The sequence below is a fragment of the Rhincodon typus genome, chromosome 2 (genome assembly GCF_021869965.1).
Source record: "Rhincodon typus isolate 14 chromosome 2, sRhiTyp1.1, whole genome shotgun sequence".
NCBI lineage: Eukaryota > Metazoa > Chordata > Chondrichthyes > Orectolobiformes > Rhincodontidae > Rhincodon > Rhincodon typus.
In genome coordinates this window covers 69,680,859-69,697,297 of record NC_063333.1, presented here as the reverse complement: position 1 = coordinate 69,697,297, position 16,439 = coordinate 69,680,859, and the positions used below count along the sequence as shown (strand labels likewise).

Genomic DNA, 16,439 nt, shown 5'->3' with positions numbered 1-16,439 from the left:
AGCAGGTCTGGCAGCATCTGTGAAGGAAAAAACAGAGTTAACGTTTCGAGTCTGGTGACCCTTCCTCAGAAGAAGGTTCACCGGACCTGAAACGTTAACTCTATTTTTTCCTTCACAGATGCTGCCAGACCTGCTGAGCTTTTCCAGCAACTTTGTTTTTGTGTAGGGTATGGAATGCCCTGACTTGAAGTGTGGTGGAGGCAGGTCCAACTGAAGCACTCAAAAGAGCAGGAATAATTGTTTGGACAGAAATGATGCAAAATACTGGGGAAAAAGCTGGAGATTGGCATGTGGTAATGATGTTCATTTTGAACATACATAATAGCGACAATGGACTAAGTGGGCTCCTTATCACTTTTGTGATAAATCTACTGGTTCCCTTTCTCTGTTCTAATGGTCATATATTCAAACAAACCGGATCATATTGACAGAATTGTTCTTTTGTAAAACTATTTATGTTAACACGTTCCAATTGTGCCAAACTTTTCTAACAGCATTGTTAAGATTTACTAAACAATAAGTTCCTGATGATTGAAGCCAGGCAGTCTAATCAGTTGTTCCCTCTTTTCTTGAATGGTGATGTAATGTGACAATTTGAGAATCTAGAAAATTGGAAAATTGTTTCCAGTGCCTTCACTCTCTCAGCTCTTTTAGATCTCCAGTATACAGACCATGGAAAACGAGAATTTGTCAAAGTTTGATCCCCTGAATTTCTCCAATAATTGTTCAGTTTTTAAATGATCTTAATTACCTTCAGCTTCTCACTATTCTTAGCCCACTGGTTACCCTCTATCTCTGGCATATAAGTTGTGCTATCTACTATGAAGACAGGCATTGAATAAAAATTCCATGCCTGCGTGTCATTTCATAATTCTCCACAATGCATTCTCTTGTTTCTGCCTCAAAGGATCCAATGTTTAATTCACCTACTGTTTTCTGCAGATAATTGTAAAATCTATTTTGTATTCCTATCGAGCTTCCTCTCATACAATTTTTTTCACCAATAAACTTGATCGTGGCCCTTTCCTAGTTAGTAAAACACTCCCAATCCTCAAACTGATGACATTCTTTTCAACATTATAAACCTGGACTTGCCCTGTTAAATTTTTGTTTGTTAATGGAATGTATTTTTTTGAACATTTTGAATTGGTTCTTGAAATGTTTTCTACTTCTTATTTTATTTTTATTTAACCTTTTATTCTATTTAGCCAATCAACTTTGTCCAGACCTATCATCCCTACGTATAGGTTATGTCAAAGTTTAAGATTCTTGTTTGGGACTGCAGTATGTCACTTTCAAACAATGTATGTACACCATTTCACAGTAAAATTGTGCTAAGATTGCTAATTAACTGTGTCTCATTGCGCAATACGTTATTCAAAATAGCATTATCCCCCAGTTGGTTCCACAATATATTGTTCCCAGAGACTAACAAATTCATTCTGCAAACTCTTCCAGACTGCCAGTGTCAATTTGTCCAGTCTATGAAGATTTAAGCTGCCAACAATTGCATTGCCTCCCACCACGACTTGCGACCTTGGCTATTCCATCCACAGCAATTGTACTCCCTGATATCCAAGCCAAGACCCTTGATCTACAACAACCTTCTCCTTCAAAATCCGTCTTTAAAAAAAAAAAAAAATCCTATTTGCCATTTTAGATTGCATCAAATTGTGGAAACTTTTCCAAACAAAATACAAAAGCACTTCATTTTCACACCTGAAGTCATTTCTGTACTCCTTTCGACAATTTACCTTTCAAAGGCAAAAGATTTGTTGACGTGATTATAAAAACCCTACAAAACAACTTGCCATTTCTATTTCCATCTTTATAATAGATGTTAAATTTTTCACAGTACAGCTAACAGGATCACATATAGAGAGAAAACAGAGGAGCACTACCACTCCACGATGCACAAGGCAAAATTAGCATGTAATATTACTTCAAAAGAGGGCGACTTCAACAAGTAAATGTAAATACTGCAAAAATAGCCACCCTATTCCAAAACCCAGCTGAAAACCACACTTGGCTTTTATTCCTCACACAAGTTATCAAATGAAGCCATTTGCAGTGCTAATGAGGTACCTAGCCTCTGAGCACTTGATCTTCTACTTACAACCATTTCACTGCAACACCAATGAGTAGATTCTCACTGAGGGGAAAAGCAGCAGGAAGAGAAATAAACCTTCAAAATAATGGTCCCATTTTTGTTAGAATGGGTATTTTGCTAAGTGTCACCTTTGTGAATTTTTCCCCATACCTTTCAGCCAGAAAAATCTATGCCCTGCAAGTCAGTAAAAATAACTAACAGGTACGTGGGAAAGTCAACAGAGCATCTGGGATAGTGTTGAATGTCAAGTCCATTCTGGATTTAAAAATTGAGGAAAAACACAATGAAGAGAGGAAATAAGGTAAACCTGAGTTAAATCCAGTAAGGCAGGAAGGAAGGTGAAAAAAGATTTGATAGAAAATGAAACAAAAATAATGTTATTTAAAAATATTAAATTTCAAATATCTTAACAATTAAAAATATGCAATACTAGATGAGCAGAAATTTCCTTCAATTAAATATTGGGAACACTAAAGTAAATGTGCTTTGGCATTGTTTTGGAGCCTACATTCCTTCCAGACTGAGTGACCTCTTTAGAAAACACTTCAATTCTGTCCGCAAAAAAGATCCCGAGCTTCCTGTTGCTTGTCACTTCAACACACCACCATGTTCCCTGGGCAACTTCTTCTCTGGGCTGCTCGAGTGCTGCAGAAAGCTCAGCACAAGTTGGAAGAACAGTACCACATTTTACAATTGGGGACCCTGAAGAGCCTTCAGGACTCAATATCAAGTTCAATAATTTTAGGGCCTGGGCACCTTCGCCCACGTCCTTATCCAAAACCCTACACACAACAGGCCTTGTCATCACATGGGCTGCTACCACAACCAAACTATTTTCAGCCACTAATGGCCCCCAACAGCAACTGTTCATTCTCCCAGGGTGACATTTACTGGTTTCTTTGTCTGCCTAACTGACAAAATCTGTGATGAAAAAAGCTGCTCCATTTCACCTGCACTTGTTGCTCCTCCAATTAGAAGTCTCCAGTCAGTTCCTGCATCACAGTGACAGACAGAGTTGATATTGCTTTCCAAACTTTCTTAGCAGCTCCAAATATTAAAACATATAAATTTAAATAGCCAATTTTGAAAACTTTTTCCATCCTTTTATGGCCTCACCAGTCCTCTCATCTTTTCTCCACCAGCCCACAACCCTCTGACACATCTGTGCTGACCCTGTCCTGGCCTCTGGAGCAGCCTTAATTTCAGTTGCTGCAGAATCTTCAAGGGCTCACACCTCCCCACTTTGCTCTCTTCTTTGAGTAACACAATGTAAAAGTGAGCAAAATACTCCAGACTTTCATTTTAAAAATTGGTTGAGCCTCAACTGGAGAACTGTGCTCACTCAATTCAGGGCAGCACACTTTAGTAAGAATGCTTGAACTGTGTACAAAATAAATTTACTGAAATTGCTACCAAGGCTAAATAATTTCAGCTCTGGCGAGAGACCAAAATAGTTAGAGTCATCTCCTTACAGCAGTAAAAGTTTTTATAGAGAAATCCAAAATTGTAAATAGTTTCGGTTAAGTTCATTAGGAGAAATTGTTCCGGTTCAGAACGCTCAATAATCAGAAGATACAAATTTAAGGTCATTGGTAAAAGAACCAGAGACAATGTGAGGACTTTTTACCCCCAAAGTTAAATTCACGGTCACCCTGCCTGAAAAGAAAGTAAAGGGCACAAATACCATAGTAAAATACTTAAGAAAATTGGATAAGTATGTGAAGGAAAAACATTTACAGGGTTATGGAATTAACTGGATCGCTCTAGCAAAAATCAAAGGAACAATAAACCTAATGAACCCCTTCTGTGCTTTATCATTCTGTGTTCTCACCGTTTATGATCCTGCATAAATCAAATTGTCTAGTTACAAAGCTTAAAAGCCCATTTCTTCAGTTTTTCTTCATAATTAACAAACTAAAAACAGATTATCATGATGCTTTCACTTGTATCACTTCCAGGTCTCAAGTACATTTCTCACTACTCCGTGAGCAGAAGAGGTGGACATGGTATTCAGGGTCCAGGAAAAGCACTTCAAATTTTGATCACAATCTTCCTTTAATTTTTTTTTCTCATTCACCAGTTCGGAATGTTTTTGTGCCACATTAAACCTGAGGTCTGCTTAAGCTATCAAATCTGTTTTGTCAATAAAAGCAAAATGTTGTAGATGCTGCAAGTCTGAAACGTAAGCAGAAATTGCTGTAGAAACTCAGCAGGTCTGATATCATCTTTGGAGAAAGAAAAAGCGTTAACATTTCAGGGCGGCTCAGTGGTTAGCACTGCTGCCTCACAGCACCAGTGACCCGAGTTCGATTCCAGCCTCAGGCAACCGTCTACGTGGAGTTTTGCACATTGTCTCCGGGTGCTCCGATTTCCTCCCACTGTCCAAAGATATGTAGGTTAGGTTGATTGGTTATGCTAAACTGCCTATAGTGTCTAGGATGGGAAATGCAGGGATAGGGTATGGGGTGAGATACTCTTCAGAGGGCTGATGTGGACTCAATGGGCCAAATGGCCTGTTTCCACACTGTAGGGATTCTATGAATCTAATGACTCTTCATTGGAACTGGAGCTTTTTTCAGCTTCACCCTTGGCTCAGTAATTTCTACTGGTGCCATTCATTTTATGGCTCTTTTATAATAAAATGCATCTGTTAATGCACTTTATGTTCTGACACATAAAAGATGCCCTTAGGCAATACAATGTTGAATTAATCTCGTACCCACAGAGTTGGTCAGTGCCCATAGTTTGTGAATGCACCATAGATATGTTGCAATTCAGAAAAAAGCTATTCAACACATTGTGCCTGCACTAGCTCTCCAAAGGAACAATTTATTCTGTGCCATTTTCCTGCCTTTTCCCCATAACCCTTCACATTCTTCCTTTTCCAGAAACCTAATTCCCTTTTAAATGTTTCAGTTGAACCTGCCATGACCACACACACAAGCATTCCAGATGTTAATCATTTGCTGCAAAAAAGGATTTTTACTCATGTCACTTATGCTTCTTTTACCAACTACCTTAAAAATTAATGTCTTCTTGGTGTGAACACTTATGAATAGGAACATTTTCTCCCTTTCTACTCAAACCAGACACCTCATGATTTTAAATACCTCTATCAAATATACAGCTAATTCACTACAAGGCAAAATGCTGTTTCAAAAATGTTCAACTGCTGTGGAACTCTCAGTAAACGTTAGTTTTGGGAAAATCAAGTCTCTTACCTTCTTGCATTTGTACATATGACAGCAGCCAGTTGAAGATTGGCCTGCAATGACGTAACTCTTTCAAGTTCCTGCAACAAATATTTTTAAAATGACCAAGATTTAGCCGTTTTTTTTCCAAGCAAGTTTGTTGCCTTTTCTATGGATGCATTGTTCTTAAAGGTATATGTGGGTACGCTATCACACGTGCACTGAAGGAGGTAATGATATTCTCTCTACATTTTGTATCCAAGAAATAAACTCCTAACAACTCTTCACAGTCTCTCACCGCAGAAACGTTACCCGTTTTATCTTTTGAAGGCACAACTTACAACTAGCCTTAATATTTAAAGTGATTAAATACTTACACAATTGGCCAATACAACCAAGCTCTGCTATTATATTTCTGCTAAATAGCATAATATAAATACAAATATACCCATATCAAGCATTCTAAGACTGCAATATTGAAGCACATATGTTTAAGTGCCCTCCAACATTTGGACTAATGTTTTCACTTTCAGAATAAGATCTCATATAAATTATAATGCAAGGAATTGATTGGAACTTCTGCAATAAAACACAACTGCCATATCCAGGAGTTTTACTGCAGTAGTGGAAACATGATGCATACAATCAACTATCTGACTTTGAAATAGAAAATACAGCCTTTTTGTATCAAGACTATTTGAAAAGATAGTTCCTTTATGACAAACCAAACCTTAATATTTATACTCATCACAACAAATGATAATAGCAGTATTTGATGGCCTGAAATGATCTGGTTAATTTAATCCTCAAATTACAAATAGCTACACTTGCCAACGTATTGATGGCCTATAAATGAAAACAAATCTTTTCACTGACGAAATATTTGAATTCCTTCTTCATTTGAAGAGGTGAAACCAAAATAAATATTCCTCCTGACAACTCCTGGATTACAACAGCACACAACCATCAATTGTTTAAAATCTATTAAAGCCCATTCTAGAAAGCACATGATTTTGTGGTCAGGTGATGTGTCACCTCCAGGATTGTTACAGAAACAGATATGTTTTTACGATCAGGGTTAAAAACTCAAAACGTGGAAGCCAAGTTTAAACCTAGCCAGATTCTGCAATTTGCAAAGTGCAGAGTTGGAACAAATTGCTCAAGGCCATGCTACATGAAAACTATCGACTTACCATAGAAACCAGACAAGCCTGGAACTGCCTGCCCAGGTGCTAATGCCCACATTGTTTCAGAATGAATCGGTGTTTACAGCTCCAGTTAGAAAACTGCTACCCAGACTTGGCTACATCAGTTCAGTAGGAGGTCCAAGTCACAGCGCGACAAGGACAGCACTTAACAGTTGAAGGCTCAAAGCCATGCTCTAAGACTTCCAAATGTAGAAAGTCGTCACCTCATTGGATCTTCCTTCCCCCGTCCGAGTCTTCTCTATTGGACACAGGTCACAGAATCTTCAAGAAAAATGCTAAGAGGGGATTGAAAGGGGCGACCTGGAGCCCCAGCTCCCTCTTCTTTTGGACCGTCTTCAGAGAGCATGCTCAACAGGCAGCCAAACTGCACAGCATCTCCAGCTCCCGGTATCTCATGGTGGGCATCATCAGACTGACCAGATCCAGAGAAACCACCAAACATAAGAACCAGCCCTCGAAGAGTGGGGAAGCCCAACTCAATGACTGCAAATCCCGAAACATCAGCCAACTCTCAGAAATCGAAGAACAACTTGCCCCAGCCTTATTGAACAACTCCTTTCAGACAAATAGTTCAAATATAGTGGTAGGGACCTGTGGATAGGGTGTAGCAAGTCTTCAAAAGTATGTGTCAGAAGTAGATAGCCAGTGCAGATTTGAGACTGTTTACATAGAGATTAAGGAGTATTTACTGAAGATTCCTTTGAATAGATTAATGAAACTTTATCAAACTCTATCAAAGTACAGTAATAGAGTTTATACATATTTCTTCCCTTTGATAAAATGTTCAATAAAGTGATGTTGGACCTTCCCAACTCTAGTCCCCTTTGACTATCTCATCGCTTCACATGCCCGAGTTTAAAAAGGCTTACTGCGAACTGGTCAAGGTTAGTCTGGATACATTTACCTACCTTTCACTTTACAATAATTTGTACTCTGAATTAGTTTGCTTTTAATGATCCCTATAAACATTGGGAAGTTTTAAAAAGTTTGGTAACTGACTTAAATGACCCCAAAAGTTTTTTTTTGACTCAAAACTTTTAAGACTCCTACTGCAACAAGTTAAAATCATTGATTAAACATTAATTAGTATGCAAATAATATACTACACTACAGAAAATATATTCTCCATAACTTCCCATGCTGCATTTACACATCATATAGGACCTTTTACAGAATTGTTATATTCACAGAAAACAATACAAAAGTTATAGCTTCCAACAGGCTGACTTCTCATTGCTTCACTGAGTCATAACAGCCAGCAACTGTCGAAGATAGAAGACTGAGGGACACTAAGAATTCCTGAACTGTGTAGGGCAGCATGGCAGCACAATGGTTAGTACTGCTGCCTCACAGCACCAGGGACCCAGGTTCAATTCCAGCTTTGGGCTAATGTTGATGTGGAGTTTGCACGTTCTCCCCATGTCTGTCTGGGTTTCTTCCGGGTGCTCTGGTTTCCTGCCACAGTGCAAAATATTGGCAGATTAGATAGATTGGCCATGCTAAATTTTCCTGTAGTGTTCAGAGATGTGCAGGTTAGGTGGGTGAACAATGGTAGATATGGGGTTAAGAGGATAAGGTGGGATGCTGTTCAGAAGGTCAATGCAGACCCCATGGGTCAAATAGCCTCTATTTACACTGTAGGAATTCAATGCATTCCCAACTTCAAGGCCCATTTCAATGACTCCTCCCCCTCTGCTGACCACCCTAGGACAAATCTTTCCATGTCTAAACATTTTGATTGCATTTTATGAAGATAGGAGTACAAGAATAGCAAATCTCAAAGGGAACAACAATTCATACTGCATGAGAAAAGGGTACTGAGTGGCTGGGAGAGAAGACAGAGATACTTAGAGGACTCAGCATCCTCCTCCCATGAAAAATAAATTGTTGTTCCCTTGGAAATTTGATACTCTTGCAATTCTTTCCTGATGGCTGCTAGAGAAAAAAGCTTCAAATGCCTGTCCCTTCTTAAATCACTAGTACAGAACGCGAGTACTTTTCAATGTTATTGGATCACCACAGGTTCCATCTCTAGCAGAGGATGGGCTCACATCAGCATCCTGCCCAGTGGTGATCAGACAGCAACCTTCTCCTCTGTTGCTCTCCAGAACAGACTCACTTAGTCCAAGGTCTCAGTCAGTAAAGTCAGGCAGTAGTGTGGCCAACTACCTTTTCCACTGTCTACTGTTTCAATAAAATAAGCAACTTACATTCAATAAAACTTGTCCTGGGTTCCTGCCCTCACTGCGACCACATCACATTGGTTTATTGCTGGGCAGAATTAATAAGGCTTCTTTCTCTGCTTAACTACTTCATTTGACCTTGAACTGAAGGAGAGTTTAAAAACATACTCATCTTACTTTAGCTGCTACAAAATGAAAGATTTTATGTTTATTTATTTTCCACTGCAAAATAAATCTATTTACTCAAATAAATTAAATTGTACTTTCTGATATTCTTACTAAGCTGAAGTGCACTAAGGATCGACAAGAACAAAATTATTAGTGCAATAAATTTGACTGCTGTATTTAAAACTATATACTTATTTAACTAACTGAATTTTTTTTAAAAAAGTATTCATTCAGGCAATAATTGATAATAATCAATTGTTATTGATAATCCCAGGTTGCCATTAAAAAGGTGGAGCTGCTTTCATAAACCTCTGCAGTCCATTTCATACAAATACTCCCTCAGTGTGGGAATAAGTTCCAGGATTTTGACCCAACAAAAGTGAAGAAATTATAATATAGTTCCAAGTCAGAACGGCATGTGACTTGGAAGGAAACTGGTTGGTGGAGCTGCTCCCACATATCTGCTCCCCTTGTTGTTTCAAGTGGTGGTGATCATTGGTTTAGAAAGTGCTATCTCAGGGACCTTAAATTTCCGCAGTACCTCAAAGATGGCATATACTAATGTTAAGGGCAGTCACTCTCATCTCAACTCTGAGGTTCAACTCGTGTCCATGTTTGGATCAAGGCTGGAATAAGGTCAGAAACTGAGTGGCCCTGGCAGAGCGCACACAGTGTCAGTGAGCAAGCTGTTGCAAATCAATTGCTGCTTGATTGCACTGTTGTTGATATCTTCCATTACTTCACCTTTGATCAAGAGTAGACAGATGTGGTACTAATTGCCTGGATTGGCTTTGACCTACTCCTGCTTTTTGTGTATAGGACATATGTGGACAACATTCCACATTTTTGTATAGATGCCAATGTTGTAACTACCGGAACAGCTTGGCGAGGTTTTGCAGCAAATCTTGGAGCATATGTCTTCAAGACTTTCACGACTTTCACGAAATATTGTCAGAACTCAGGCTTCACAAATTCCAGTTTCTGCCATGTGATCACACAGAGTGAAGTCAATTGGCTGAAGACTGGCATATGCAATGCTAGGACCTCTGAAGGTGGCCAAGTGGGATCATCCACTCAGCACTTGTATTTATAGAGTGGTGCAGACCTTCAGCCTCATCTTCTGCACTATAATGCTGGCTCCTACACCATAATGCATGGGGACACATTTGGAACCTCCTCTTCCAGTCAAGTGTTTAAAGTCCATCACCATCGATGAGTATAATGTAGGAAAATATAAAGTTGTTTGCTTCGGCAGGAAGAATAACAAAGCAGTGCATTATTTAAATAATTATTGACTGCAAAATTCTGAGGCGCAGAGGGATTTAAGTATTCCAGTGCATGAGTCACAAACATTAGTTTGCAGAAACAACACTTAATCAAGAAAGCTGATGGGATGCTATCCTTTATCTTGAGAGCAATTGAACATAACATTAAGGATGTCAGACTTTAGTGATTCAGGGGCATTGATGAGACATTATGTCAAGAATAGTGTGAATTTTAGGTCTCCACTTTTGAAGGAAGGATATCAATTCAGTGGAGGCTGTTCAGAAAGGTTCACTACGTTGATACCTAGAATGAATGGGCTGTCTTATGAGGATGAGTTGAAGAGGTTGGGCTTGACTCCACTGCAGCTTTGGAGATACAGTGGTGACTTGATTGTTTTGTACAATGTTCTGAATAGGCTTCATAAGGTGAACTTGAAAAGCATGTTCCCTTTTGGGGCTAGTCTAGGGGATGTAGTTTTAAAGTTAGGAGTGACCCTTCCAGTGCAGATATTAGAAGAATTATTTTCTCTCCATTGCTCATAAAAATCACATAGCCCTGTATATCATTTGCTGCGTACGCTGTTTGGCATCCTAGTAGTCTGTGTTGCAGCTTGACACCTCTTTTTTTCAATTAACCCCAACCTGCATAGTCCTGTTTACAAATCATACTTTAGAGATAAACATCAGTTACCTGACTTGTCTGTGAAACAGCTCTCAATTTTGGACACAGCCCCTCAGATATTAGCAAGGAGGATTTTGCAAGATCGACAGGGCTCAGCGTGCTGTGGTCATTTCTGATATGTGAGCCCATGCCAAGTTGTCCATCTGATTTCATTCCTACTTTGGAGCTGTTTAATCATTACATACAATTAAGTGGTTTGCTAGGCCATTTCAGAGAGCAGTTAACAGTCAACCATTTTGCTGTGGGTCTGGAGTCACATAAAGGCCAGACCAGTAAAGAACAACAGATTTCCTTCCCTAAAACAAGGACGAGTGTGTAATAAGTGATGGGTACTAAACGCTGGCCTCGACAGGCAATGTGTAGATCCGATGAACAAGTAAAGCCATGATCTTAACAAATGCTGAAGGAGGCTGGAGGAGCCAACTGTCCTATTTCCACTCTTAATTCATAGATTAATGTGGGGGGTAGAACTAGGTATCATCAACAGATATGGGAAACCTGAAACTGCACATGCAAATGATGTCACCAAGAACCTGCACTTACCACCCAGCGGAACAACACCCTGGGCTGCTGGTGAACATCAGCAAAATATTCAGTTGTGGAGAAAACGACAAACAATATGGATTAACACCACTACAGTACTGTGTCTTAGCAAAAGGTCAGTTTCTTCAAGAGAAGAACAAAGAATGGGCAGGGAGAAAAAGATGAGGGGAAAAAAACAACAGTTCGAAAATATATTTCCACCTGAAAATGTCCTGGTGACCCCTCTTATGGGCATCACAAACAAAAACAGAAATTGTTGGAAAAGCTCAGCAGTTCTGGCAGCATGTGTGGAGAGAAATCAAAGTTAAGGTTTCAGGTCCAGTGACCATTCCTCAGAACTGCAGACCATCTTTTAAGGGCATGACTCATACTTAGATTATGGTTGAGTTCTCACAACTCACCCAAACAACCATTTTACACGTGAGCTTGAACTGACAGTAAGTTAGCGTTGATATCCTCCAAAGTTGAAAATGAGATTTCTGTTAGTCAACCAACGCAAGTGCAACTTTACAACAGTAGGATAAGATGATAACATTCCAGAACTAGAACATTCAAAAACAAGCTGTTCTCTGAAGTTCACCACTGTCTGAGATTACCAAGTTGGCTTAGGTGAGCTCAAATTTTTACAAACACAGTCTGACTTCTGATGAAAGGTTATTGATTTGGAATGTTTACTTCATGTTTCCAATTCTTATTTGCTACTTGACCTGTTGAGGATTTTCAGTATGATTTTAGATTATAAAGAAGTTAGCTTTTGGGAAGATAAAATTACCATTGAATTTGTATTCCAGGTTGCATATTCACTTCTTGATCCGTTCTCAAAATTTTCCAAAAAGGTGCAGAAACCAGCTGCTATATGTTGTTTAAGTTCAGTCCAAAAATACTAGTCATTCTCTTTCTGAAAGTGTGTCTTTCCACTTTCAATGCATCTGGTTGAGCAATAAACAATGTTCCCCCATATTCCATATTAATAAATATTGGAATGCAAGTGATTTGGTGCAACACAGTACCTGTAATAATTTTTTTTATTTCAGCACACAATGCATCTCCAAGGTACTGAAATCCTCCATACCATTGTACCAGAACCAGAGGAAAATAGTTTCAAAGTGATAATATTTTATTGTTCAAACCAGTTGCGTGTAACCATTTTCACACAAGATTTTTTTTCACCTCAAACAAGATTTGGTTTATTAAAAGTGATTATTCACTGGTTAGCATGTGGTCCCTTACCTTCACATATGCAGCTTGTTTCTCAAGGATTAAATCTGCTACTTTCTTTGATACCTGTAAAGAAATACAAACGTCTAGTTTAATAGACTTCTCATGCCTATAGAGATATAATAATGATTCATTAATGAGTACACAATCCTATTGCATAACTTAATTGCTTTTAATTTTGATGAAAATATTTACAAAAATGTAAACTTCCATGCTCCAATGCTGTTTCAGTCCACTACACATAACTATACATTAGAGGACCTAACCACAATGTAGATTGGAAGGTATTGAAATAGAAAATCCAGCCCGAAACCTACTTAATAGATTTTATTAGGTAAAATTAAATAGAAAGCTATGAAACTGCATAACCTACTTCCTACTCATGCTGATTGGAGTCACAGCTTTAAATCGAGGTAAATGTAAACAGACGATGGGTTGGTCTATGCACTGAACCGTACTATTTACAATAAAATGAAGATAAAGCGAAGATCCAAGCTACATCCTTTTGTAACCATCTCTTACTGATATTTCACTCACAAATAAGTTGCAGACCACTCTAGGATGCATGCAAACCACTTTCATAAATACCAGGGATGTTCTAGGTATAAACTCTAACCCAAAACAGCAGGTTATGCAGGACAAAAACAGAAGTTGCTGGCAAAGCTCTGCAGGTCTGGCAGCATTTGTGGAGAGAAATCAGAGTTAACCTTTTGGCTCAAGTGACCCTTCCTCAGAACGCTGAGGGAGGATTCTGAGGAAGGGTCACTCAACCCGAAACATCAACTCTGATTTCTGTCCACAAATGCTGACAGACCTGTTGAGCTTTTCCAGCAATTTCTGTTTTTGTCTTTGAGTTACAGCATCCACAGTTCTTTCAGGTCTTTAGGTCGTGCAGGACGTTTACTAAAATAAGCCCTCACCTTGAAAATGCAGTTGGTTTATTCTAACATTTGAAAGAGCATGTCGCATTAGAAGAATGCTTTCCAGACTTCACCAATGAGTCAGTTTATCCATTTGCAAGATGTGACTCCCATAACCTTTGAACTCAAACTTGCACTTTCACTCTAAATTTGTCGTTGATTTGGTGCATGGTGCCAATTCGGTTCAACAAAAGGTTCGGGAATATTGCAGAATGTTCTAGATAAAAGTAATCATCTTATCCAAAGAAATCTTACAGATAACTCCAGATCATAATTTATAGTCTGGTGGAATGTGATAGAATAATATCTGGAATTATACCTGAAAAGGATATTTGGAATTAACAATCAACTGATGACCATGAAACCATTGTCAATTTTCGGAAAAACCCATCTGGTTTACTAGTGTCCTTTAGGGAAGGACAATCTGTCATCTTCCTTGGTCTGGTCTACATGTGACTCCAGACCCACAGCAATATGGTTTACTCTCAACTGCCCTCTGAAACAGCCTAGCAAGCCATTCATTTATATCAATCGCTGCAAAATCTCAAAGAAATAAAACTTGATGGGCCATCTGGCATCGACTTAGGCACCGGAAAAAACAGCAGAAACAGCCTTGTCCATCCTACAAATTCCTCCTCACTAATATCTGGGGGCTAGTGCCAAAATTGGGAGAGATGTCTCACAGACTAGTCATCAACAACCCGATGTAGTCATATCCAGAGACAGAAGCTTCCAAACCCATGACCACTTCTATCTAGAGAGGTAAAAGTAGCAGATACATGGGAACACCACCACCACCTGAGAGTTCCCCTCCAAGCCATTCACCGACCTGACTTGGAAATATATCGCTGTTCCTTCACTGGCACTGGATCAACCCACAGCAGGTGGACTGCAGTGGTTCAAGAAGGCAGCTCACTACTACTTTCCCGAGGGCAACTAGGAACAGGCAGTAAAAGCTTCTCACACCCATGAATGAGTTTTAAAAAAAAAAGTAATTGGCGTGGTGAGAATATAGATCACAAAGCTGATGTTTGTGTGGGGTTCTTCCATCAGAACTTGGACGAAGGAGTATGCTATCTGCTCCCCACTTCTCACTTCGCTGACTTTTCATCTATGGGATTCTTCCATATTCTTTGACTCTTCACCACACCCCCAAATAATTATTTGCAGATTCTTTTGTAATTGTGATGTCTTTGCATTTCCTGGCTAATCTTTCTTCCAATGCATTACTTCTCCCTGCATTTCTCTTTATTTTATCCAATCTTACAGAGATAAATTGTTTAGTTCCACAGTTCTGTTTAACATGTCAAAGCCCACTGGAGTAGCAAGCTTGATATCAAGCCTCGTTATTCCTGGGGTCTTCACAAAACTTAAAGATTTTTAAAAGTTTGCAGAATTTCCCAATTTACCTGTTTTTTTTAGACAAGATTTCCATACTTAAGAAGGATTACTATTAATTACCAGTAATTAAGTTCTAGCTATAGGTCAACAACTATGAATCATTGACTTATCATTACTAATTAAAACTCTAATCCCTTTATACACTGGCCCTTACACACACACACACACGAAAAAGAAAAATAGGTGTTATGAACAGGGAGAAATACTGGGAAGGCAGTTCAAGAATTCCTGTTCACAGTGGGTACCGAGATGATTCTTATGTTTCTCGTGCTGGTTAGAATGCAGCTTCTCGGCTTTCCTTCTCCGGTTTCCACTGGTTTGCAGGAAACATGGGACCAGTTCACATTTATTAAAGGTCCAGAACTTACTAATTAAAAGTCACAGTTTACAGTAACTGGTTTTCATTAGGCTTCAAGTAGCTTTTACTGTACAGAAAGGACAGAGTGAGAGAGAGAGAGAGAGAGAGAGAGAGCGCGCTCCTGAGCTGGTGGTTGTCCCAAAGCTTCTTACCATTTTGTGCCCAGCCTATTCAGCTACATGAGAACCAGTCACAGTTGTTGTTGGCCAAAGAGCCTTTGTCATCAATAACTAGTCATTAGCCCACAGACACAACCTTTTAGTTCTAGCTCATCTACAAACTACACTTCAATTACACCCTGGTTAAACAAGCAACTGTGTAAACAATGCTTGCAATGAGTATTTGGTTATTTGTTTTCAAAACATGCAGCAATCTTCAGCTTTTAAACAGTTCTTTTCTCATTTCAGTCCAAAAGACAGGAAAAATAAAAAGAAATATTCTTTACAAAATTTACACCTTTTTAAAAAGGCATCAAACCTGTTTTTTTCCCTTCAGAGATGCTGAGCAACATGTTATGTGTATCTAGCATTTTGAATTTTTTCAACACACATCCACGTTGGCGAAATATTGTCTGAGTAGCAGTATTTCACAGAACATTACTTCCAAATTTGAAGTAAAAAAAATCTAAGTTTGCAAGAGTCTTCCAGTGGTCAGTGAACAACTTTTGTTTATCTACCAAATTCTTAAATTGCTCAAGTAAATTACTTAAAAATTTAGGTTAAAACAAGGTGGTTATCAACAAACCAGTTTCAATGGAGAGAGAAATAGAGTTAACATTTCAAGTCTGGTACAATTCTTCTTTCGAACTAAAGAGTTATATCAGACTTTAAATGTTGTTATCTCCATTTGTCTCTTCACAGATGCTGTCAGACCCGCTGAGTTTCTCTAACATTCTCAGCATTCCTCGCAGATTTCCCGCATCTCCAGAATTTTGCCTTTATACTTTTAGTTTCTATACCTGTCTTCCAAAGTCTAAGCACAAATTCTTATCAGCAAAGAAATTCAAATCAGGAAGTAATAAAGGCCTCTCTGGCTCGACAGCATGTGTCACATGAAAATTAGACATGCCGCCAAGGAATGCTAAGCACTAGATTGGTTCAGAGATAGTAGGAACTGCAGATGCTGGAGAATCCGAGACAACAAGGTGCAGGGCTGGATGAACACAGCAGGCCAAGCAGCATCATGGGAGCAA

The 16,439-nt window shown here is 38.9% G+C and overlaps 1 protein-coding gene across 2 annotated transcripts in view; it reads right to left on the bottom strand.

The window, feature by feature from the left end:
- The window catches only part of vps50 (VPS50 EARP/GARPII complex subunit), a 158,481-nt gene that overhangs the window by 116,005 nt on the left and 26,037 nt on the right, over nt 1-16,439 (bottom strand). The window contains exons 5-7 of one of the 2 annotated variants that reach the window (XM_048610923.1): nt 13,436-13,448; nt 12,581-12,677; nt 5,332-5,402 (exon numbers count right to left, since the gene is read on the bottom strand). In XM_048610923.1, the coding sequence (XP_048466880.1) occupies nt 5,332-5,402; nt 12,581-12,677; nt 13,436-13,448 (181 nt within the window). Of the gene's footprint in view, nt 1-5,331; nt 5,403-12,580; nt 12,678-13,435; nt 13,449-16,439 lie in introns of those variants that run through there. The other variant, XM_048610918.1, reaches the window with a different exon arrangement.